The sequence below is a fragment of the Trachypithecus francoisi genome, unplaced genomic scaffold, assembly GCF_009764315.1.
Source record: "Trachypithecus francoisi isolate TF-2019V2 unplaced genomic scaffold, Tfra_2.0 Lachesis_group11, whole genome shotgun sequence".
NCBI lineage: Eukaryota > Metazoa > Chordata > Mammalia > Primates > Cercopithecidae > Trachypithecus > Trachypithecus francoisi.
Window position 1 is genome coordinate 55,676,139 of NW_022681456.1, and position 26,365 is coordinate 55,702,503.

Here is a 26,365-nt window from a genome sequence, read left to right on the forward strand (position 1 = left end):
TTCCTAATGTCATTTTTCCTTATCTCTCTGGCCACATACTCGGTATGTATCTTCTGTGCATCTACAACTAGGTTAAGAAGTAAGAATGTGCCTGGGAGCTTTGGTGGGGTTGAGCAGAGAGGGTAGAAAAGAGCCAGTCAGGATGCTTTTTTAAGTGGCTGATGAACAAGGGAATTAAGAGAAGGTGCCCTTTCCTTAGAAAAGAGAAACAAGTTGAAGACATTAGCTAGAAAGACTGCTATAGAAGTTCAAGTACAGAAGAGGAATTTCAACATCACTGCATCCAAAAATGAAACAAGAGGGACTATGAATTATGACATTCACATCCAACCCACAGTAATGGTCATAACAGCAGCTGTAAAATCATTCTCAGGAGGGTACACACATATAAGACACTTCCCGAAGCTCCGCTCTAAATCTGTCCACAGCCTGTCTCTACACAGAGGCAATGAGGTGCTTCAGATTTCATTAAGACGGCAAATCGTAGGTTGTTGTGCATGAGGAAGGCACTGGAATAACGAGTCTCTCTGGACTCCTCACAGTAAAAACTGCACAACAGCAGCTGAAATGGCAGCACCTGTAGTTTCTACAGAATGAATGTAGTCACAAATTAAAATCATGGCCATTTATATATTCAGTAATAAGTAGCCTGGTCTCAATGACATATTTCTGAATGTTGATTACTCAACTTCTGACTGTGAATGAATCTCAGCATGGGGAAAATAACAGATTTCTAATGCACATATTTAAAGGCATTCCCAAAATGGATTTGTATCTTGCATTTTTATGGGCTATCTCTGCTTACAGCCTTACCTCTTGTCTATGGTCCCCAAATAGCAATTTGCTTCCACTCTGTCTCTTCTGCTTTCTCTACTTATACCTCATCTACATTCGCCATTGCCAACTCCACCATAACCAAATATTATTATTCATCTACTGCTTACTTTATTCCAAGTACTTAATAAGTACTTCATACACAGTATCTCATTTAAACCCATAATAATCTACAATATACTTATGATCTCTCTTGTTAAAAATGAGAAAATGAAAACTTAGAAAGATAATTTGTTTTCAATCATACATATGGCAAAATTTAGAAAAAAATCTGAATGGGAACTCATTTTTGTCTGACTCAAACATTTGGAAGATTTTCACTGTCTCTTCTTTCCACATGTTTACTACATGCCAGAAATTCTGCTGAAATGGCTCTCCAGCAAGCCACATTTATCGCACAGTCAAGTTAATTGGGTAACTCCTTGTTTTCCTTCTTCTTTGGTGAGCAGGATATAAATGGGGAGAACATCACACAAATCACTTTATTCAGGTACTATATATCCTCTTCTTTAGCATCTTACTTGCACCCGTTCCTCTGACTTGATGTGAGAATAGATATTGCTTCATACTTGCAAAACATCTAAATTCACAGAACTAACGTCTAGTTATCTCATCTTGGAAATAAATAACATTGATGAATTGGGAACGATGCCAACCTGGTTCTAAAATTAATACATTGATGTAAATGTGGCAGTCACATCAGGCATATGGAAAATTTATATAGTCATTTCTCTCTGGAACCTCAGTTACCTGTAGAGTTAGCATCACGCTACCAAGAGTGGTATCAGTCTGAGAAAAGACAGAGATGATCATCTTAATCTGCTTATCTCTTTTTCCTCACTGAATAGTGTGTTGCTTTGATAAAAGCAAACTAGGTTTCAACTCTGAAATATAAGAAGTGACAACAAAAATGATGACAAAAGCACCGTTCAATTCTGAAGTATTTCCTGCATGGCAGGCATTGTGTTCAGTGACATAGATGGTCCCTGCTGAATATAGGCTACTTTCAGCATCACAGATCATGGTGGAAAGAGGAAAATGATTCACCAATGTGGCTATGCCACTTATTTTGATAAATAATTAGGACTTTAATTTCACAACAACATACCAAATGCTTTAACAAAATTAAGCTGAAGAAAAGTGGCATTCAAATCTAAATATGTCTTGGTATTAAGTGGCTCCTCGTGCACCTCCCCACACTGCTTTGCCTAAATAATTGCTTGTGTATTGCCTCAGTCATCAATTTCATAGTGACTCAACAGAAACATGGGATGGTGTTTTACAGGGATCCTGGAAGAGCTGTTCATTCTGCACATGCTTATATTGTATCATTTGCAATATCACAGTGCCACTCTGTGGAGAGTTGTGCAATTTAGAGAAGCTTACATTCACCCACCAGCCGGTATGTAATTTGTGTACAGGTATATATACTTTGTGGACACCTCAGTAGTTGTGCATGTATGCATAAACCAGCAACACATATGCCCAAGTCTATTTAGTCTTATCGATTGATGTATACATAGATACAAATATATATAGATATATACATATTTTTTATATATGCCCCTAGTTATGGTAACTCATGGAAAGAATTCTAAAATCCCTGAAATTATGACATTAATAATGTATTTTAGGCTTATGTAAGTATTAAGTAATAAAGCAGTAAAATACATAATTAAATCACCAGTAAAGTAATATAATAACTAAAGCACATTTGCATTGGCTTGAAAACAGTTCAGTTCTTTGACTTTATTGTAATTTCAGAGTAATCAAAAAAAAAAAAAACCAAAGTGTTTAAGAGCTAGACATCTACGTTTTAGCTTAATAAGCTGCCCAAATTTAATGACTAATGCATAATTCTCATTAAATCTGATAGCTGTATAATGTTGAATTAAAATGTTGCTAAATCCTTGGCATCCATCTTATTAATTCTGTGTTGTGTGTAAATAAAAACAAAAGCTTCCACACCAGAAGATACCTGATTAGAATCTAGACAAAGAGAAAGAAGCCTGGTTCAGTGAGTAAACTGGTACAATGTAAGAATCACAGGAGAGAAATGGCAAAAAGATGGCAGGTAGTATCCCCTCTGGTGCCAGAGTATGTTTCTTAGCAACATCATGGAAAAACACCTCTCCATTAAGGAACTCCATCAAATGATGCATGTTTATAGATCATAATAAAGAAACTAGATTCCAAATAAAGCTATGGATAAATTCCTAATAATAAGCTTTTTTGCATTTTTAGATTTTTTAATACAAATTTTGTAAAACAAGAATGATTTCTTAAGGTAACTTGCTTCCGGCATGCAAAGTATATGTCCAAATGAACCATGGCATAGTTTCTACAATATTTGATTTACAGTTAACAGGTATTTGGTTTTTCTCAGAACATATATCTGTCTAGAGTACTCTCATACGGTGCTGGGCAAATTGACAAATGCTTGTGTCAGAGTGCATTATTCATTGTCAGTTTCTGAATGGCAGGTCATCAGGAGAAGAAACTGAAGGACTCTCAAAAGAAATGCTTTACAAATGATGCTGTTTTCATTTCACCACTTGTTCTGAGAAATTTGTTTCCACGTTCCACTTCAACATAATGTTCAGATGGCAGTGAATCCCATTGTAAGGTTTCTATTTCAGCTTTCTCTGCCAATGATAATCTACTACAATGTTCGCTGATATTTTAATTCATTTAATGAGACTGTAAAATGAGCACACTCTTTTTTCAAAGTTCATTATTAAAATGACATTAGATGCATTTTTTGAAGTGCAGTTTGTAATTCTCTACTGATTTCTTCTCATTAAGCATCACATCACTTTAAAAAAGCTAATTTGTTTTACAAATCATACATATGAAAAGCCACTGTGCTTTCAACAGTTTGTTTTTTTAATATAGAAGTGAAACTGTTTTAATTGTGAATAAACCTTTACTATGTATTACAGCTTGTATAGATTCCTGAACTGATGTATGTAACTCATCCCCTCAGACTTGTTAAAGAATGTATAAAGTATATTTGCACTTAAAAACATTCAAGGAACACATTACAGATAATTTGGTTAATCCTGCCAATAAAATATCTTGTTATTAATTTAAATATTCTTATTTTTAATAACTAAAAAGGAAAAGCAATTAGAATAAGAATATTCAAGTTAGTACTTTCTGAGTTCTATCAGTATAATACCATAACTTTTTATTTTTTTCTTTTTTTTTTGAGACGGAGTCTTGCTCTGTCGCCCAGGCTGGAGTGCAGTGGCCGGATCTCAGCTCACTGCAAGCTCCGCCTCCCGGGTTCCCGCCATTCTCCTGTCTCAGCCTCCCGAGTAGCTGGGACTACAGGTGCCCGCCACCTCGCCCGGCTAGTTTTTTTGTATTTTTTAGTAGAGACCGGGTTTCACCGTGTTAGCCAGGATGGTCTCGATCTCCTGACCTCGTGATCCGCCCGTCTCGGCCTCCCAAAGTGCTGGGATTACAGGCTTGAGCCACCGCGCCCGGCCCATAACTTTTAAAAGTTCTTGATTTTTCACCTTGGTTGGTCACACCCAAGGTATATATGCAAACTAGTTTGTGATAGAGGTCAATTCATCACCAGATGGATTTGTATATTTTTATAAATATTATTCTAGAACTATAAATCTTCATATTAAAAAAAGTTAAAACAAACATATTTATTAAAAGATGTACCATTTGAATACAGAATAGATTATAACTTTTTTTTTTTTTTGAGAGGGAGTCTCGCTCTGTCGCCCAGGCTGCAGTGCAGTGGCGTGATCTCGGTTCATTGAAGCTCCGCCTCCCAGGTTCACACCATTCTCCTGCCTCAGCCTCCTGAGTAGCTGGGACTAGAGGTGCCCGCCACCACGCCTGGCTAATTTTTTTGTATTTTTATAAACTGTTTTATATGTAATATTATCTAGTTTGCTCTTATAATTTAAGATAATATTTTGGAAATATAGCATGACATAATTTACGAACATTGTCATTGGATCTATTGACATAAAGTCTTAACTCCACGTTTAATAGCAAATTTCATATTGCATGCAAGACAAATTCCAGATGTCCAGATGTCTTTATTATATCATACGAAAACTCTTGTCTAAGGAAATGTGCTTTATATGAGCAGACTGCATATTACATGACATCTGTCTCCACCTTGTGGTTTTTATCAACATTGCTACTTTCTAATTTTGCACTACTTTCTAAGCATAGGTAGGGAAGGTATGTATGAATTGAGTGGCCATCGAAAAATATTAACGCTTGTCTATCATCAGAATTTTACTTTTAGATGCCAGAAATAAGTTAAAGAAAACATTTTCACATTACAGAAAAATTCAGATAAATTAAGATATAAAAGTATTAATTCATCGAATGCATTTCTAAGTCTATTTACAAACATTACTAGTAATTTCTTGCAAGAATATTAATAACGGTGGTATCGTGTTGCTTAATTGGACATTTTGGTGGTCTAATTAACACGTCTTGATTTCTAAGCCTGTTAGCTTCCCCTAGAAATTTCCCACATGTAAAGGAAGTTTTAGCCTGAACTTGTATCATATTTTTAAGAAAAGTCAGGAAATGAGGGCATTATTTTTTCTGGTGAGGAACTGTCATCTCCCTCAGCCCCGGGAAGAGTATAAGTCTTTGGGAATATTTCTTGTGATCTTAAATCTAAAATTTTATTTTACATTTAAAAAAAACATTCCTAACTTCCAAATACACACTTTTGTTTTTTTTTCATTTTCCATTTAACTCAAGAGCTTAGGATATTACAATCTTAACACACACTGCTCTGCTCTCAGGGGTTTAAAGTCTGTCCACTTTTGCTTTAGGCGAAAGGGAATATTCACACAAGAGTGTCTGGCTTCTAGATCACATCTGTCCGTTCACATTTGAGTAAGAGGAAGTTGTCTAATCATTGCCTCTATGAAACAATTCACAATTATCTATTTTGAGCAAAAATGTTTGCACATGGTTGAATTATTCGATCCCAATTTGCCAAATGTTCTACTAACTAAACATTTGTGCCACTTTTAATTTCATGTGTTTTTCCATGTAGAGCCTAACACTCTGAAGAAAAGTTTGAAGTTCTATTGATTTGAAAATACTTCCTCAAAACCCAGCAGAACACCCTAGTTCCTCACACAGCCATACTACTTAAAACACACAAGTTCTTCATTTCCTCATGATTGAGGTGTAAACTACACATACTCATCCCCGTCCTCCCTGCTACTTGGTGACAAGCATCAAATCAGCACTTCTTTAAATATCCACTTTGTAAATCACAGAGAACTGTGTGGCATACGATTCATTTATAATATGCCTTTAACAGACACTCTCACTTTAATGCCCTTGATTCTGTTATTTGATATTTATGTTATGCACTATTTCAAGAAAACAAAACAAATGTGAATAATTTGTCTTTTGGGGAAAACTGAGGTCATTATATCTCTGGCATCTGCTGCTTGCAAAGATAAAAACCTACTGTAATTATGTTTCAACTTAACTGCCAGAAACACTTACTACTCTTACCTTAACTGAAGCTAAGAATTCAAATAAATTCAGTACGGCTTTATGATTTCAGGATACATTTTCAAAAACATAAAAAGACATAAGAAAATGTGAGTTACATGCATTTGGAAGGAACTGTTTTTAAAAAACAGTATTTATACTTGCATATATAACAACTTAAAATAAATGAGTTTATTTGTTTAAAATGTTCTTCAGATCAGAAAACTGGCAGTCAGGAGGGGACAGTTAGGAAACAGAAAAAAAATCCACTGGTAACATCTCTAGGCCCAAAGCTGTTAGGCTGCTCAAATATTAGATTTAGCATGTAATTCACAAGACTCATGTTAGACTTGTGTCATAATGATGTAACAAACACTTACCTTTTTCGTTTCCATTTGCATAATTTGGAGGCTTGTTTTTGTCAATGCTGTTAAAGCTCTGACTTCTCCTATTTAAATTAGAGGCTCCCTGGACCTTGCTGCTGCTGCCTGCAGCAGGCACCCTAGAGGGCCCTGGAAGCCTGAAATAGTAGGAGAAAAATTACATCATTATTGTACATTACAAAAAGGTAAGGAGCAGGAGGTGCTGAGTAGGGACATAAAAGTCAGAAATTTACAACATAGGATGTTCTAAAATATATTTAGCAGAAAATAGTGATAGAAGTGACAAATAAATAGCTAAGCCCAATGTTGGAGATCTTCAGAAAAATCTTGTTTCACTTTTCAATAGACATGTCCCTCCATAATTGTAATAATACAGAATAATTAAAACAAACCTTAACTAAAAAAGTCATACCCCATCCCTGATGAATAAAACTTTGCCTTAAAAGTACTGTAACAATTACATGAAAAGTAAAGGAAACAATAACACTTAACTTTATATTCTGAGCATATTCATCAGCTATTTCAGTTATTAAGTTGTTCTTTTCAGTGTATAAGGTATTTTTTTTTTATTGTAGGTAGTTATATAGTAAGTTTGCTTGGATATTAATCACAAGATAGTTACTGAACAAGAGGGAATAGCTAATGCTCACTGAATATCTAAGTTACTTAGCTACACTAATGAAAACATGGTAATGAGTTAAAATGAAACCCAGGTCATGAGTTAAATTATATTTCACTGATCTGCCACACAGAAAACCTCTTTCATTTTCTTGACAAAAATAAGCATCCAGACTTAGCTGCTTATCTCACAAGTTTGGCCAACTGATCACAGAGGAGGTATAACAAGAAAAGATGCAGATCTCAGAAGAAAATCACTGTTAGCTGGATGACAATTTAAAATATGCTTACATGTAGTGACAATAGCTTTAGCTACTCTTCATGTATGAATGATAGGATATGAAGAAATATTAACAGACTATCTTATAATTAGAGGTGGTTTGACTGGAGGTTATAACTTATTGTTGCTTTATTTGAACTAAAATATCAGTTTGGATCATTCATTTCACTCTTAAGCAATTTCCAAATTAAAATTTCAGTGACCAATTATGTATTGAATTGTGCCTAAAATATGCAATTACTAGATTTTGATTTTATACTACTAATATATATTCTATAGGTATATTTAATCTATAAATTAAAAATTAGAAATGAAGAACTACTATTGACATTCTTTTTTGGTTTTGTTTTTTTTTTTTTGAGACAGGATCTCACTCTGTCGTCCAGACTAGAGTACAGTGGCACGATCTCAGCTCACTGAAACTTTGTCTCCAGGGTTGAAGCGATTCTCCTGCCTCAGTCTCTGAGTAGCTAGGATTATAGGCATGCTCGGCTCATCTTTGTATTTTGGTAGAGATGGGGTTTCCCCATGTTGGCTAGGCTAGTCTTGAACTCCTGACCTCAAGTGATCCCGCCTCAGCCTCCCAAAGTGTTGGGATTACAGGTGTGAGCCACCACATCTGGCTGAGAACTAATACTGACATTCTAAGATCTATTTAGAAAATATGATATTGAAAGTTTTATTTGCTGCCACCATATGAATGTCACTGTGTACTACTCTGAAAATTTTTATTTGAAAGGAAAACAAGAATTCAAAATCTACAAATATAGCACTATTTTTTATAATCATCTTTTATAATTTTTTAAAACAAAGATTATTAATATCTCTCATATTGGTATCCGATATACCAAAATTTCACAATCCAGCTGTTACATGCTCAACATTTTACTCACCTTTATAATACTACTTGACTATATCATTTTCATAGAATATTAGAACATCAAACCACCTTCAGAAAATATAAGTGTTTTTATAATAGTAACGGTCATTATAAAATAGAATGAACATCAGGGAATAAAAAAAATGAATACCAACTTAAAAACAAAACTGTTGATTTCTTAGAACGGTTAATAGCTTCAAAATGTGAATTATATTTTAGTGTTTAAATACATATGGCTGATAAATAGTTCCTTTAACTATTTTGTTAATTGGACATTGTGTCATACAAAAGATTAGAATATTTTCCAAATGATTCCAGCATTTAACTTTTGCTCAAGTGAATCTACAAGGATTTGTTAAGTATAGCACAATAACCAGAGATGCTAGGAATTTACAGAACCAGTGATTGCACTCTGTTGAAGGAAACCAACTAATGAATTTGGTCAAGTGTCCTAATCATAATAAATCTGAGAACTATTTCTGTAGACATAGGCATAGGCTTAGAAAGTTCATTCCAAACTCACACATATAAACAAATTTTGTCATAAAACTTGCCCTGCTTGTAATGCAAATTGACCCGTTTCCAGAAAATAATTAAAATACATTTTAATCTTTATTGCAACCCATGAAGTCAAATGATCTTCAGTCCTTAGAAGAACAAATTAAAACAAATTTAAAAATACATTTGCTCTTCTCATTACCCTAATTTGACAGGTGGCCAGGGCAGGCCTTCAGATTAGTCATCAAAGTAATAAAAAGGGAAATGAGATAAAGCAGAGAGGAGGGAGACAGGAGAGGGAGAGAGGGAGAGGGGGAGGGGGGAGAGGGAGAGGGGGAGAGGGAGGGGGGAGAGGGGGGGGGGAGAGGGGGAGAAGTGGGGAGAAGAGAGAGAGAGAGCGAGAGAGAGAGATCTATCAAAATACAGTACTTAAAAATATTTTACATGCTGGCCGGGAGCGGTGCCTCACGCCTGTAATCCCAGCACTTTGGGAGGTCGAGGTGGGTGGATCACGAGGTCAGGAGATCGAGACCATCCTGGCTAACATGGTGAAACCCCGTCTCTACTAAAAATACAAAAACTAGCCGGGCGAGGTGGTGGGCGCCTGTAGTCCCAGCTACTCAGGAGGCTGAGGCAGGAGAATGGCGTGAACCCGGGAGGCAGAGCTTGCAGTGAGCTGAGTTCCAGCCACTGCACTCCAGCCTGGGCAACAGAGCGAGATTCCGTCTCAAAAAAAAATAAATAAATAAATAAAAAGCTCATTGTGCATAGCAGGTCACTGTTCCTTATCCATCATAATTTATATCATTTATTCTAGTTTTTAATTAAATATCTTTTAAATTTGTCTTTCCAGAATCATGTTGGCTACTCTGGAAATGAATATAACTTAGAAAGCCAAGGCAAGGGGAAAGACACCTACCTCAAGTCAAAGCATCAGACGCATTCCTTGTGGTCAAACATTGCATAATATGATTCATCAATGGAACAATAACTAACAAACCACTGCTGGATACTTCCCAGTGAGTAAGATGACACAAAGGATCACATACTAATCAGAGGTGCAAAACTCATTTGCTGCGGCTGTATTCAGCTGTTCCATGCTACCATCATGCCTTCAGCAACTTAACATTTTTTAAAAATCAAACTCTTTCAAAACATTTTTATAGGTCATTATTTTCCAAACAGTACATAATGTACTGTCATTTATTATAACAGGCTGTCTTTTTTATACCTATGTCATAAAGAAGCAAAAAAATTAAACTATTATAGATAGAAGAACAGTCCAGACTGACCTGGTACTAACTTCCCCACTAAAATCTACCAATGCTTTTCAGTTCTCCATTAAAATGTGCAATAATTAATGCATGCCCATCTCAAAAAGCAATTACAATTTTGTTGTATAACTTCCAGATTATGTGACTTGGAAAGAATTGGGCATTCAAAGTAATGGTTTTCTTGATTGATTCTAAGCCTAGAACCTAGAGTTCAGCCCAGTTATAGCACTACATATAACTAAACTAAAAAAGATGCCAAAACCCATTTAATTATCTAACACAAACACGCTCATCCCTGAGACTGTGTATGAAAATCTTCTGGAAAACTTTAGTGCTCTAAACTTCTCATTCAGAAGTGCATCATTTAAAAAAAAAAAAAAAAGATAGGACAAAATATCACTGGGTATTTACTTGAATATCACTAAGAAGCAATAAATTAGAGAATATTAACTGACCTAGTAGGCTTTTTTTGACTGGTTGCAATTCCACTGTGATTAGACTGAGTTGCATATCTGGCTGCCAGACTGTATGAGGAGAAACAGAGAAATTGAATTAAAGAGATTCTTTGAACATGGAAGGAAAGCACAAACTTACAAGAAAACGATGAATTAATGAAATGCAATTGGAACACGTATAAACATGTATAAAGAACAAATTAATTAGAAAATTATGGTAATGTTATATGTTTGACATGACCTTGGATTATGAATGTACTATGAAATAATGCAGTGCACACCTTGTCATAAAATGTGTTATCACTGACTTTACAGTTTTGGCCGTGTAATATTATTAATATTTTTAAAATAGTACTATTTCATCATATAAAATATTCAACCTTGTAAACGACTGTGAAATTCAGGGAAACTAAAGTTTTGCTGACATGATGAAAGATCACTTTCTTAAAAAGTTTAAAATGAAAAAGAAGAGTGTGGGATGACAATCATTAGTTCCTTTTGTAAACTCTTCTAATTTGCTTTTTTCAATCTAAATATTATTTTGAAAGTCAACTGATTAAATAATCTGGTCTCTGTCTAATAAGTTATTGCTGGCCTCTAGGACTAGATTATTTTCAAGGGAGTAAACAATAAAAGATGTTTTGTCTCAGGGAAGATCGATACACAAACAGAAATTAAAGTGGGCTTAAGTTCTTCATAAACCAACTTAACAAATACTCATGACAACTTCTGGGCATTCTGTAATTACATTTCTCAATGATTTTTTAAATCAAAATATTTGTTCAAAGGCACACAAGAAAGCATGATTTAAGCCATATTTTGAAAAGCAATACTTTATAAATAAAATGCACATTTACACATTAACTTCAACTGATCTCTCAGTTACCTACGAGTTCTGGAATCAGTGTTCTGAAAGATATAGTTAGACCCGATAAACCCAGGACATGCTCACATAGCCTGTGATGGTCATGGGTTGATGCCCAAGTGGAGAATCACTTCTCAGATGAATTGGGATGGCTCTACATGAACCCAGTTGCTGTGCATGCACAGTTTTCAAGGCCTCCAAGGAAACAAGAACAACATGGGGGTGTTGGAATCAGGGTGGGATCACTTGGAGCCCTGCTGCAGTTGATCCAATTGCTTCTCTGCCAAGTAGGGGGTATTTTAGTCAAGGAAAGGATTACTTAGGATGATGATGTGTTTACTAAGATAACTTTTACTACACCGAGCTAGGCTGTGGTGGGAGTTTGCAGGTCCTTAAAATTGCCTGGCTTGAGGGAAATATATCCTCATATAGAGGGAGCTTTCAGATTCACAGAGCACATTCGGCATGTGATAAATTGTTATTTGTGTATAACACAATCTGTATTCTAACTACACTGAGCACCAAAACAACTGGCTACAACTGGCTAAACTACCTCAGTAATAATACTATCAGAAAGTAATTCAGAAATAAAAACCAAACTGTCTCAATTCAGTGAAATAGCATTTTGAAAATTAAAGAATAAAAACATGCAAAGTGAGGAAAAACCTTTTGTGAACTTCTCAGTCTACTTGTCAATTCAAGAGTAAGAGAACTATCTGTTTACCACTATGTCTACCCTACTTTCTCTAAATTGAACACACCTATTAGCAAAATAGATAACAATGAAACAATATATTTTCTTTTAGTGAGTTGAAGCCACCTTATTGGTCCCCCCACCTCATTATTTTAAAGAAGTGCCATAATATAATTCTTAGCATAGAACTGAAGAAACAACAACAAAGTCCATAAAGTTTGAATGATTTGGCCAAAATCAATTTCATTTTATGGTCCATGTGTGTTTCCCGATTTATTATATAAGAAGACTCTACTTTGAACCTGAATTCTTACACCAAACCCTCTCACTGTAATCCCTTAATAGGTAGCTTCTGGCCTGCTTTCTTGCACTGGTGAAGCTGTTATCTTGAAGTGTTTTCTTCAATGTTCACTGTGTTCTAAAGTCTTTGTATTTAACCATGTTGGTCCCTGCTCCTTTTTGAGCCTCTCCTGTTCATAGACTGGCATTCCAGTAAGCTGACCCAATTAATTCACCATCATTTTTGTCCCATTTTCTCTTTTCTTTTTGGGGTCCTTGTTTCCCCACCTCTTAAAGGTATGCTATTTTTCCTTCAAGAGTATGTCCTCTTTCCTCAAATATTTTTATGCATTGTTTACTTAGTAATTCACTTTATACTAAGATTTAAACTAAAATTCTACTCCTAAAATTAACCTCTGTTCATATTCCCATCCATCAGTACCAACTGAAAGACCCGTCCATTTGCATGCGCTTCAAACTCATCACATCAAACTCTCCATTCTCCTTCTTTTATTCCCCAGCTCTCAATAAACTCCTTCCTAAAATTTCTTTATTTCTATCCACAGGACCACAGTTTTCTTAGTAATGTAGGCTGAAAATCTCAACAGCTGACTCTTTCCATTTCCCTTTCAATTATTACAGAGGAGAAATCAATACCTAGTCATACTAATTCAATATCTACAATTCCATCTGTACCTGTGTTTTCCATCAATTCTGATGTTTATCACTCTAACTCAAGTCTTGAATATGTCCCACGATACCTCTGACCTAGAGAAATTCAAATGTTGTATTGCTAATCTAATTCATACTTCAGAATCAAATATTTGAATTGAAATGAATATCTAGGCTTGTGTCTTGATATTATTGTTTGTCTCAAATAGAGAAGTGAAATTATAGGTGAAGGAAGCAAAGGTCAAAGACATACAATAAATTTTCTAAAACATGCAGCTAATTAGTGAAGATTCAAAGTAAATTTTGATATTCAAGATCTTCTAAAAAATAATCATTTCTTTTTTTGAGATGGAGTCTTGCTCTGTCACCCAGGCTGGAGTGCAGTGGCACAATCTCGGCTCACTGCAACCTCCACCTCCTGGGTTCAAGCAATTCTCTTGCCTCAGCCTCCCAAGTAGCTGGGATTACAGGCACCCACCACCACGCCTGGCTACTTTTTGCATTTTTAATAGAGGCAGTGTTTCACCATGTTGGCCAAGATGGTCTCAAACTCCTGACCTCTTGATCTGCTCACCTCGGCCTCCCAAAGTCCTGGGATTACAGGTGTGAGACACTGCACCCAGCCTTATAAAATATTCTTATGTTTCTATGTTTATGTTCTACTATCTTTGTCACAGGATAAAAGACAAGAGGAGTTTTTATCTCACTTGTACTTTTCTATTTTTCTGTGCCTTTACTCATGCTATAACTCCTATGGGAATACTCCCTACCTGTGTCTATTATACCAAATTCTAAACATTTTTCAAGTATCACCTTAAATTACACCAAGTCTATGCAACATTTTATCACCTTCTAGACACATATTAAATCTCTAAGCTTTCATAACTGTGCTTTGTACCCTTTCATGTAATGAAAAAATTTAACTTTACTAATTTAAATTTATAAACATAATGAGATTTCTTCAAGGCAATCTCTTCATCAAATGTACCAGTACTATCATAGATATAGGAAATTTGCCTACTCTTGTCTCTTAAAAAATAAAACTAGGCGGGGCACAGTGGCTCACATCGGTAATCCCAGCACTTTGGTAGTCTGAGGCAGGCGGATCATGAGGTCAGGAGTTTGAGACCAGCCTGGCCAACATGGTGAAACCCCATCTCTACTAAAAATACAAAAATTAGCTGGGCCTGGTGGAGCCTGTAATCCCAGCTACTTTGGAGGCTGAGGCAGGAGAATTGCTTGAATCCAGGAGGCGGAGGTTGCAGTGAGCCTAGATAGCACCATTGCCCTTCAGCCTGGCCGACAGAGTGAGACTCTGCTTGGAAAAAATAAAAAATTAAATAAAGAAATAATAAAACTAATACATTTTGAAAACATAGTATGTCACATGTCACCAAACCAGCACCATAAGTGTTGTAACAGGAAGTGTATTATTAACACAATTAATAGAGACAAATTTTCAAAGATCTATATTACAGAAATACAATAATAAAAACACAGACAGTGGAGCACTCAATAGGACAAATGACCCAATTTCTTTAACAAATAAATTGCAAGAAAAGTTATGAAGAGAAAACTTATAGAGTCTTATAAGAACTTAAAACCAATTGTAATGTACAGAAGCTTATTTGAATTCTGACTCAAACAACTGTTCAACTTTATGAGAAAATTGAGAAAATTTTAACACTAGGATGTTAAATGAAACTAAGTAATTAATATTAATTTTTTAAGTGTTATAATTATTTTGAATTGTTGAAACTGGCCTAAATGTCCCATAAAACTGATGTTATCATTTCTTTTGAATAAACATAGAAATTGATCTTCACAGTTTTAAAATTTGAGCCACTTACATTTGTTTTATCTGAGTTCCTTTTCTCAGGAAACTGACCATTAGGCCTCTCAGATAGTATTAAGAAACTGAAACTTACCAGATCACCACATCTAGACAATGAGATGCCAGGCCCCTGTTTGTCATGATTACTTTCTTACTCATTGCTAATTCCTGTTTTCCTAACAGATGACCTATTTCCTGTTGACCAACTTTTCTTCCTTACCTTTCCCTAATTCCTGCTTTTCCACATGTAGCCACTGTTACTTCCCCACTACATAAACCCCCAGTTTTAGTTGATTGGGGAGGTGAATTTGAGACTGATCTCCCATTCTTGTCAGCTGCAGCAACTGAGTCAAGTCTTCTCCCTTGGAAATTCTTGTTATTTTAGTGACTGGCTTACTGTGCAACAGAGAGCAGGACCTAGACTAAACCCCTGGTGTTTGAATAATATTGTAAGTATATTAAAAAAATAAACTCTATCTTTCACAGATATATATTTAATATTTTAACAAAATGAGGTGAATAGCTGGTTTGAAATAGTCAATAGTGGAATTAGGAGCTTGGAATGGTTGGATATGAATTTTAAAAAAGGTAAATTGTGAGGTGATAATGGTTAAGTCAGATTGATGGATCCATGAGAAATTTAAATGGAATTCAGTATGTTTTTAAAAAGCAGAATAAGAACTATTCTTATTATCCTCTCGAAAGTAATTTATCTGCCAAGTATAACTGCCACAAATGCTTAGTATATAAAAAATTGTTTATGTTTGATTTATTTATAAGGCAACTTCACTATTCCATGGATCTATTTTCCAGTATAGAGAATAAATATTATTTCACCAATTAACCCATTGGTCTTATCAATTTCATGATTTTTGTCCTTTATTTTTCATGATCTCAGCTACTAACAGACTACATTGTACCAACGGCATTTCTAAGAGGCACCTAGTCAAAAGTCAATGGCCTGTTGCTACATTAAGTGTCTGCCACTCTCAGATGTTTATAGATCAAGAAGCATGGACTCCTTGGACTCCTTGGAAGAACAATTTATTTTTGTTTGTTTGTTTGTTTGGTTGGCTGGTTGGTTGGTTTTAGCTAGCTCTTTAGCTTCCACAGGAAACCCAATGGGCAAAGTGTTTGGTTTGGCCTAATACCTAATGTTTATGAAATATCGTGCAAAGGTAAAGGCACCGTAAACACGTGTATTTATGTGTAAGCTAGTGAGACATTTGTTAATTGCTGGTTCTAATTATAGTATTGCTGTCATCCTGTTTTTATGTCCTTAGTAACTACACTTAAATGTCTGTTGCCTCTCCCTGTTTTTGTCTTTTCATCTGAAAAGAAGTCAAAAAGAGAGTAAAGGAGACTTAGTTGAGTTTGCAATGTTGTCTAAAAAAATAAGCTATTACTGTAACCTTAAAAATCACTGGTAATCTAGGGTGGACAGAAATATCATATCTTCTGTTTCAATATGCCTCTACTTTTCTCTCATTATTTTTCTATCAAATTTTCACATAATCAACCTCTCCCCATTTCTCTCATTACTTGTTTGATCTAACTCAAAATCTTTCTCAATAGCTCCTTTATTTTTCTTGACATTATTGTCTATGCCTCCCTGGACAGCAGAAAAACATTTTATTCTCCACAGTGCTTGTAATACCATTTCCCAGGCTTCAAGTTTATAACATACTAGTAACAAGCCAGGTGAGTAAGCACAGCCAACTTGCCGAGTCCTAGTAAAACAGACACAGGTGACATGTAGACACAGCTCTCAGGCAATGGAGGAAAATAAACTGAGTCAGAAAAGCAGTAAACTAAGGGCTTTTAGATGTCTGAATTGAAGAGTGCATTTTTTTTTCTGAAATCCTGTATGATTAGACTCCTACTAGCTTCATAGGTGGGCAAAAGATGTCAGAAACAGAAGCACAAAAGAAGTAAATATTTTGAGGCTCCCTGTAGATCCTACTAAAGGAAGTATGTGATCATCTTTCTAGTAAACTGGAATATCAAGGAGCTGCTTTTTATTTTTCCCAAACATGGAAGGGAAGAAGAGAAAACTATACACAGTCAACTATTTTTAAAGTATGGAATTCATCTGGTGATCAAAACACAGCAGGATCCAAACTGCCAGAGCTTCCTATTTCAGCTTCAGTGTAAATCCTCATGTGGAATTATGAAATCCATTTATTATAAGGAAAAAAAAGCTTCTTAAGGTAAACAGGGCCGAATCTGTGGTTACCCATTTTTACTAACCACTAGAGCCTCACTACTCAAAATGTGGTCTGTAGACCAACAACACTGACATCACCTGGGGCTTGTTAGAAATATAAAACCTCAGATCCCATCTCAGACTTACTGATTTGAATCTTCATTTAAACAGAATCCGCAGGTTATTCCTATGCATAATAAAATTGGAGATACTGTGCACTACAGAATATCCACAGATGTCTCCTTGGAAGGAGAACACTCACAGTTTCTAAAGTCAAACAGCATATTCCAAAATCCCAAGCCATGCCTCTTCTCCAGATGTCAGCAGCCCCCTTCTTACAGACTTCATCATTTTAGCATTCCTGACACAACAGCCTCATCTCCAGCTATTACTTCTGCTTCCCAAATGCAGGTTTACTCACTGTCACCACCCACAAAATTTCATGCTGTTACCATAAATATTCTAAAAGTTAAAATCCCAGATATAATATACTCCTTCCTTCTTTTATAGTAATTGTATATTTCAAACCCCAATCTCAATCCTAAACTTCAGAATCCCCTTTCTGAATATCTCCTTGACATGTCTTGAATATTGTATCTTGATGGTGCAGTAACTAATCATTTAAGTATCTGTCTCCTAAACAGACTGTGTTGTTCTCTGGGGTAGGAATTATGTTCATTTTTGCGTTCTTATTCTCTATCATGGGGCTGGTATATGTTCAATAACGAAATAATTCATTGACATTTGCTGGGTGATATTTTCAAACGATGGCATGTTATATCCCTACCTTCTAAGCAAGGGAATTTGTTCCAAGAATGGAATTATCAGATGTTAAAGGAGGGAACAGACAGACACTAGTCATTATTACATCCTTATTAACTGGCAGCAATTATTGTTTATCTTATTCAATCCTCACAGCAGTCCTGCAAAGGTTCTACTATACAACCAACTGACAAATATGAAAAATTAAGTCTTTAGATTAACTCGTGCATTTTACACATTTTGTAAATTAAAGTGCTGAAATTTGAACTTAAATTTGTTAACATTCCGTAAGTTGTACTCTGTTCTCTTGTACCATATTGTCTGTATAAATTATCAGTCGAAGTGTTTTTATTGCTCCATAGATTTGTGAAGATTTCCAAGATATTGTAGAATCTGTGTACAGAATATCATCTCTGCAAGTATCAAACAAATCTAATTTCAAAATATACCATTTGACATTCGAGAAATAATATTAAACAACTTCAATCCACTTTACATAGAAATCAAGAGTAAATAAAACAATTTTAAAGGTTAAAATAATTATAGTACTTAAGCAACTATTCTCATAGTCTTACAAGCAAATATCATTTAAAACTTTTAGCAACATTTTATTCACGGCTAATAAATGTGAAACATAATTTATAATTGGCCATTCCCACATCCATTACAGACATCACTAATCAATCATGGAACTGTTTTTCCTACTAATTTCTACGGTAGCCTTATAATCCTTGCAAAGGATTCAAACAGCCCTTATTTTTCAACAAGAATTAGAATGAGAGTTAAAATGTATTTGTATCTCTTTTCCATGCCTTCATCAATACAGTTAAGAAAATGTTAATAATTTCATGTAAGATTTTTGTAGACTATTCTATTTATGTTGTAGTTATTTTAATAGCAGACTTTCATGCAAAATGTGGTCATATATATGTATATATGACCTCATACCTTAGTTTAGTTTTCACCTCAAGAATCAAATTTGCTTCAACATAATGCACATACAGAATTCTATAAATCACCAAAACATAATACCTTAACCTCATATAATGTATGAATTTTATCTCTTTGGATAATATCAAGCTTCTTGTAAAAAATCTCAGCTGAGGAAGTTGATATTTGAATTGTTTCAACTTATGCTTATTTATTGTGATAATTATAAATATTTTTAATTTTCTCATTCATTCTACAATTATTATTATTATTGTTATTATTATTATTATTATTAGAGATGGAGTTTTGCTCTGTCACCCAGGCTGGAGTGCAGTGGCACGATCTCAGCTCACTACAACCTCCACCTCCCATGTTCAAGCAATTCTCCTGCCTCAGCCTCCCGAGTAGCTTGGATTACAGGTGTATGCCGCCACACCCGGATGACTTTTGTATTTTTAGTAGAGACAGAGTTTTACCATGTTGGCCAGATTGGTCTCAAACTCCTGACGTCAAGTGATCCACCCGCCTTAGCCTCCCAAAGTGCTGGGATTACAGGCATGAGCCACCGCGCCCAGCCCTACAAATAATATTTTAACACCTAGTTTTTTTCCAAGTAAGAACCTAGAGAGCCCTATCAATTTGCTAAGGAATTTGGTCTTTCTTATGATTGCAGTGGGAGACTACCAAGAAAATTTAATTGCAGAAGAAATACGAAATTCTCAGATTAGATAGATCCTTTCCTTTAGATATGTAAGAGTGAGGAAGAAATGAGGTTGGGAGATGTTAACAAGGCTGAAAACAGATAAAATAGGAAATCATGGCTAAAATTCAGGCAGGATTTTATATAGGCCTGAATGAAGTCAGAGGCACAGTAAATAGAAGTAAATGATTAAAATAAGTTAAAATAGTGGACACAGGAATTGAAAGAAAGGGAAGAATCTAAGACAAATCCTGGGCCTCTGACTTGAGTTGTTCTGTGTACAATAAAGTTATATAGAAAAGAGTGTGGGAGGCCGGGCACGGTGGCTCACACCTGTAATCTCAGCACTTTGGGAGGCCGAGGCAGGTGGATCATGAGGTCAAGAGATCGAGACCATCCTGGCTAACACGGTGAAACCCTGTCTCTACTAAAAATAGAAAAACTTAGCTGGGTGTGGTGGTGGGCACCCGTAGTCCCAACTACTCGGGAGGCTGAGGCAGGAGAATGGCATGAACCTGGGAGGCAGAGCTTACAGTGAGCCGAGATCGCACTGCTGCACTCCAGCCTGGGTGACAGAGTGAGACTCCGTCTCAAAAAAAAAAAAAAGAGTGTGGGAAAATGAAGCTGAACATCCCTTGTATAGTGTATGAAAAGAAAATTCCAATTCAATGTTATGTCTAAATACAAAAAAAGTGAAGAAATAGAAAACATTGGGAAAATGGATATTCAGGTGTGAATCCCACCGTTAGAGTGCTGACAGAGTGAAGAGGCCTATCTGATCTTATTCTAACGATTCACTAACAAAGTATATAAATACTTTTGGATATTGAATTAATGAATAAATAAGAAAGCAGCTTCACATTCCTAAGATTTTCAAAGTGGCACATAGACATAGCTATTGAGAAACCAAACTTAGCTCAATGTTCCCCTTATTCTCACAAACATGAAGATTCATTTATGCAATTGTCCCATTAATGAATCATTGAAAAGACTTTTATTGACCACCTCCGATGTACTGGCACTGTGTTACAAAGACTAATTTGGAAGGTTAAAGCGTACAGAGGTTACTGTTTCATTTGGAGAATTATAACCCCTAAAGCCATGTATACTAACTAATATTATTCATAAAAAGTATAGTCTGGGTGTGGTGGCTCACGCCTGTAATCCCAGCACTTTGGGAGGCCTAGATGGCTGGATCACGAGGTCAGGAGATTGAGACCATCTTGGCTAACATCGTGAAACCCTGTCTCTACCAAAAATACAAAAAACTAGCCAGGCATGGTGGCATGCACCTGTAATCCCAACTACTTTGGAGGTTGAAGCAGGAGAATCGCTTGAACCCAGGAGGTGGAGGTTGCAGGGAGCTGAGATCACACCACTGCATGGGTGAGACGAGACTCTGTCTCAAAAAAAAAAAAAATGTAATTTTATATTTAATGGAAATCAAAGTCAAGTTTGGAAAGATAAACAAAAGCATTTTGCAGATGTGAAGAAATGATAGATGACATTATTTATCTTCTGTGAATTAATATGTTCAAATGCCAGTAGTAAACATCTAATACATTGGTTAATAGCAAAGAATCTACAGCCAGCTGCCCTACCCAGATCTCAGCTCAGCTGCTTTGTGCCTAGTTTCTCATCTGTTAAATGAGGATGACAGCTACTTAAAGGATTGTGTGTGTGTGTGTGTGTGTTTGTTTTAGTTGTTGTTTGTTTGTTTGTTTGTTTGAGACAGAGTCTCGCTCTGTCGCCCAGGCTGGAGTGCAGTGGAGCTATCTTGGCTCACTGCAAGCTCTGCCTCCCGGGTTCATGCCATTCTCCTGCCTCAGCCGCCCAAGGAGCTGGGACTACAGGCGCCCGCCACCACGCCCAGCTAATTTTTTTGTATTTTTTTTTAGTAGAGACAGGGTTTCACCGTGTTAGCCAGGATGGTCTTGATCTCCTGACCTCATGATCCGCCCGCCTCAGCCTCCCAAAGTGCTGGGATTACAGGCGTGAGCCACCGTGCCCAGCCCCTGAAGGTTTTTATGAGGACCAAATCGTAGATCACTTAGAAGGGTGTCTGATAAAGATACATGCTATAACAGGTTTAAAAAATGCATACTTGAGAGTCTCTGGAGGCTCTGTAACTATTCTAATGAATCCTGTGTGAATTTTAGCCGCTATTACCCTGCACACCTGCACTTGGAAGTCTTTCAATACCACATCCCTTGGTTCTCACTTATCACTGTTGATGTTACATTATTCTTACCTGAAAGCACATAAGCATGGCTCTTTCAGGACAATGGCTGAGCTTTTAACTGTGGCCCTTGGTCTCCCAGTTTAAAATTACTTTGGGACTGTGATTTCTTGAAATCAAATACAATTAAGTCTTATTCTCCTTCAAAAATTTTATGGATATTATTCATTATTCTCGCTTGCCAAAGTCAACAACGTAAGTCCCACAGGACTTAGCCCAGTAAGAAATCATTAGAAACTCTCCCAATAAGACACCAAAGAACCAGCATTCCCAAAACAGCACACACAGGGTGAGCCTTTCAAAACATAAATCTCAACACTGCACAGAATCCAAAAGTGTCTTAAATTCAGGACTTAGTGTTTTGTTGTGTGATGCAGTGATTAGATGAATATATGTTCAATATGGTTTATTTAATATTTCAACCAGAATTTTGTATTTCATTTGTATCTAAATTTCAGGAATAATTTGAAAGACAAGAACAAACTGTCTCAGAAGACGAAGTACTTCTCGATAGAAAAACAATTTACACTTATGAATTTAGCAAAAAGTTACCATAACTCAGTACACTGCAAAACAAAAAGAACACTCTCTCATTCTCCTTGCTTGCTCACTTCACCTCTAACTGTTTGTGGTCCCCAGAGTTTTGTGTCGAGCTCTCCTTTCTTTCCGCTACCTTTATTCTCTTTTCCTGAGCTATTTCTTCCATTTCTATTGTTTCAATCAATAAAACATAGCTAAGCTAATGTTCCCAGATCTGTAACTCTGGCTCTGGCTTCTCTCCTAGGTTCCGGAGCCACATACTAGTCACCAAAGTTCCATTAAAATCTTAAACCTCGGAAGGCCAAAGCTAAATGTTTTTCTTTCTGTCCCCTTCCTCTCATCTGTTTCCACTATAGGATTATATTTTCTGTCTTACTGAAATACATGATATTTCAATTCATCAATAAAAGTAGAGGCATAATGATTGTCTTTTACCCTTACTTCCAATCAGGAACCGAATTCATTATTCCAGTCTGACTTTCACATCTGCAAACATTAAAATGTGTATTCTCTTGCCACCAGAGCAGGGTCCATCCCTATTCTCCTGCCCAAAGCACATCTTTTCTCTACCCTGTCACCAGGGCAATATTTCTAAATTATAAATAGTCCTATTTTTCCTCTGATAAAAATTTCTCAAAGCAATTTTACTTTACATTTAGAAATAAGTCCCAGCTTCTAGGCGTAGAGTTCACAACTTCCACAAACTGACCTCTGCCTATTTCTCCACTCTTCCCCCTCATTATATGCTATGACAATTTTAACACAGGAATACAATAAATTCATTGATCATCCTTCCATTGAGAGGTAAGATCTTTGTGCTATCCACCCATCTCTTAGAGTCTGAGTGGGCTTGAGGCTGTTTTAACCACTAGAACTACCATGTGAGAAGTATGATACCACTAAGGGTGTCATGCTGGAGTGGCTGTGTGAATTTCAGTTAAGCTGCTAGACCTGTGAGTCAAGAAATCATCTTGAAAGTGGATTCTCTAACCACAGATATACTGTCTCTCACCAGTTTGTGACATCCCTGCCATTCCATCCTTCTCCATTGCATGTCCTGGACATAGTGGAGCAAGGACAAGCCATCCTCTTTATGCCCTGTCTGATTCCTTAGCTTACAAAATCCATGAGCATCGTAAAATGGTTATGTTGTTTTGTGCTGTTAGATTGTGGGATGCTTTTGTAAAGCAGCAATAGATACCCAGAACCCATTTCTACTTTAACTTTCTCCCCAGCCAAATAACTACCGTTTCCTGAATGTGAAATGGCATTTCCTTTGTCAGCCCCTTCATATGTGCCCTTTCCTCTAACTTTGATCACTGAGCAACTTGTGCTTTGTTCAATTACTTAACATGTCTATTAAGTGATCTGCTTAAATATCTAGGTACTCTATAAGATGGTGGGTGATTTGAAAAGGAACATCACTTTATCTTAGCCACATGTCTAATGTATCTCTTGGCTCATGGTGAGGGCCAATTTATTTGTGGAAAAGTCACATTTGAACTTTCAAATCACCAGTGGAAAAGAACACAAGGCTCTAATGTTAAGCCATATGTTATGCATTGACTCTGCCCAAGTAGACAGTGGCTGGTTCATCAAAACCTAAAAACCAGGTAGAAAACAGTAATTTTTAAATGGATGTACTTAAAAAAAAAAAAAGTAGTTGAATAAACTATATTTATTAGGGCAAAATAGAATGTAAGAGCAATCTTTCATATTACATAGGTTTTTATAACTCTTATTATATTATATATTTATAACTCATATATAAATATATATGTATTTATAACTCTTATCTATATTAAGAAATTTTATAGAAAATCATTTTAGAATCATCCTTGTTTCTGGCCCTATCTATTTGCCCTCAGTCTTAGAGTCAAATAAACATATCACAAAAGAAGAAATCCGTATTCAGAATCCCTATATAGTGAGACACGTAGTACTCTTGATTCCCAAAGAAAGAGAAAAGCGTGCTTAACTATGATATCACATTCGTTTTTTCTAAAAGCATCATTCACAAGAAGACATAGAGGAATATAAAGAAACAAATCTCAGAGTATAAAATAAGGAATTTCTTGGGTTTGAGTTTTAGTGGGCAATTTTTACCTCCCAATTTTCTCTCCTATCATACAGTATTATGTTAAAAAGACAGAAATTATTTCCTTTCAAATTCACTGAAAATGGCTTGAGAGAAAAATTTGGAATAAAGTACCCAAAATACACTATAATTAAATGTGTTTTTTAAAGTTTTATGCTAAGGAATTTTAGACAAAAGAATAATCTTTAAAGACAGTTAAATACATTTACTAAGAGTTTTTAAGATGGAGATAGATGGAAATAAATTTCTTTGTATGTCCTATGATTGCTTGGGATAGAAATGAAACCATATATTCAGAATTAAGATTTAAAGAGCTCCTTAAACTAAATTTTTCCTTTAGTATAAAGACTTCTGCAGGATCCTTGTGAACTGCTATAAAATGATAACCAACATGCTATTAGCACTAAGAAAGAGTTATTTAGCCACTTCTGCAAATATATCTTTGGTACCTCAAAACTGTATGTGGTCCTTAAAAAATATTTAAGGCATTTTGCAAAAACTGTCCTCACTGCAGAGTATATCATAAAATACGGTCCCCTTTTGCTAAGAGTTCACTGAAAACAGTTATTGCCTAATCCATAAATAAGTCAGAAACAGCTTTCATCCACATGTGTTTCTTTTTAGTAACCGGGTGGCTGAAATATCATCTGAATTGCATTTGGGACAGGTTACTGTGATAACTTATCCTGTTAGTGAAATACAGTATGAAAATATGTTATAACCTCTGTCTTACCTTAAATTTCCACAGATAGTTAATAAGGCCACCTGCATGGTCTGCTTTTGTGAGATTTCAAAACAGTAACTAAAGAGGCAGAGGCCTGTGTAAGATATTACAGCATCAAAGTCTCTTGCTCTTTTAGGAATGTCAAACTTCAAGATAAAGGAGAATTCAGGAAATGAGGCTCATATTTCTTTTACAATATCACCATAAATTAGATTTTCCAAAATGCTGTTACACATAGCCCAAAGTACTACTCCACGATGCTGTTCTGTGGATGTTTTCCCATTTTCAATTTTTAGCATGGAGTAAAATTACATCTCAATACATTCAGAGCTTCATTCCAAAAATTCATTTGAATGCAACCACCTTTAAAAAATCGGACCTTGAACACTGGTAGCAAAAGTTATTTTGTCAAACTAAAAATTTAAACTAACTTAGGCAAAGACCACACAGATCAGTGAAAAATCAGATTAATACTTCTAAATACTTAAAAAGCATTGCAGTCATCATAAAATATGTTAAATTATTTCTTAATACATATGCTCAGGAAAATGACTTATTACATTTAAAAGATGAATATTTATAAAGTATATGAAGATTTGTGAGAAAATCTATTCTAGCAAGTCCTTATAATTGGGCTGCTCTCCATTTACTGCAAAGCAAATAAAATCATCAATACAATCATAATCAAGCCAGCCCAATTGTCCCATAGAACTGATGTTTATGGCTTCTTTTGAATAAACATAGAAATTGACCCCTCCAGTCTTAAAACTTGAGAAACTTACGGTTGTCTTATCTGAGTTTTTTTCTTGGGAAACCAACCATCAGGCATCCCAAATAGTGTCAAGGAACTGAAACTTATCAGATAATTATATCTGGACAATAAGACGCCAGGCCCCTCATCTGTCATGATTGCTTAACTGACCACCTGCTTCCTGTTGACCAACTCCTCTTCCTTATCCCTCCCTCGTTCCTGTTTTCCCACACATAGCTATGTTTCTTCCTTGCCATATAAACCCCTCATTTTAGTTGGATTTGAGACTGGTCTTCCTTCTCCTCAGCTGCAGCACCCAGTTAAAGCCTTCTTCTCTGGCAATA

At 35.8% G+C, this 26,365-nt stretch overlaps 1 protein-coding gene across 8 annotated transcripts in view; it reads right to left on the reverse strand.

Annotated features, from left to right (window-relative positions):
• NAV3 (neuron navigator 3) overlaps positions 1–26,365 on the reverse strand; it is a 931,619-nt gene that overhangs the window by 219,893 nt on the left and 685,361 nt on the right. For all 8 annotated transcript variants that reach the window (XM_033221189.1, XM_033221191.1, XM_033221190.1 and 5 more), the window contains 2 exons: positions 10,728–10,796; positions 6,720–6,859 (listed from right to left, as the gene is read on the reverse strand). In XM_033221189.1, coding sequence (XP_033077080.1) covers positions 6,720–6,859; positions 10,728–10,796 — 209 coding nt within the window. The remainder of the gene's footprint in view (positions 1–6,719; positions 6,860–10,727; positions 10,797–26,365) is intronic.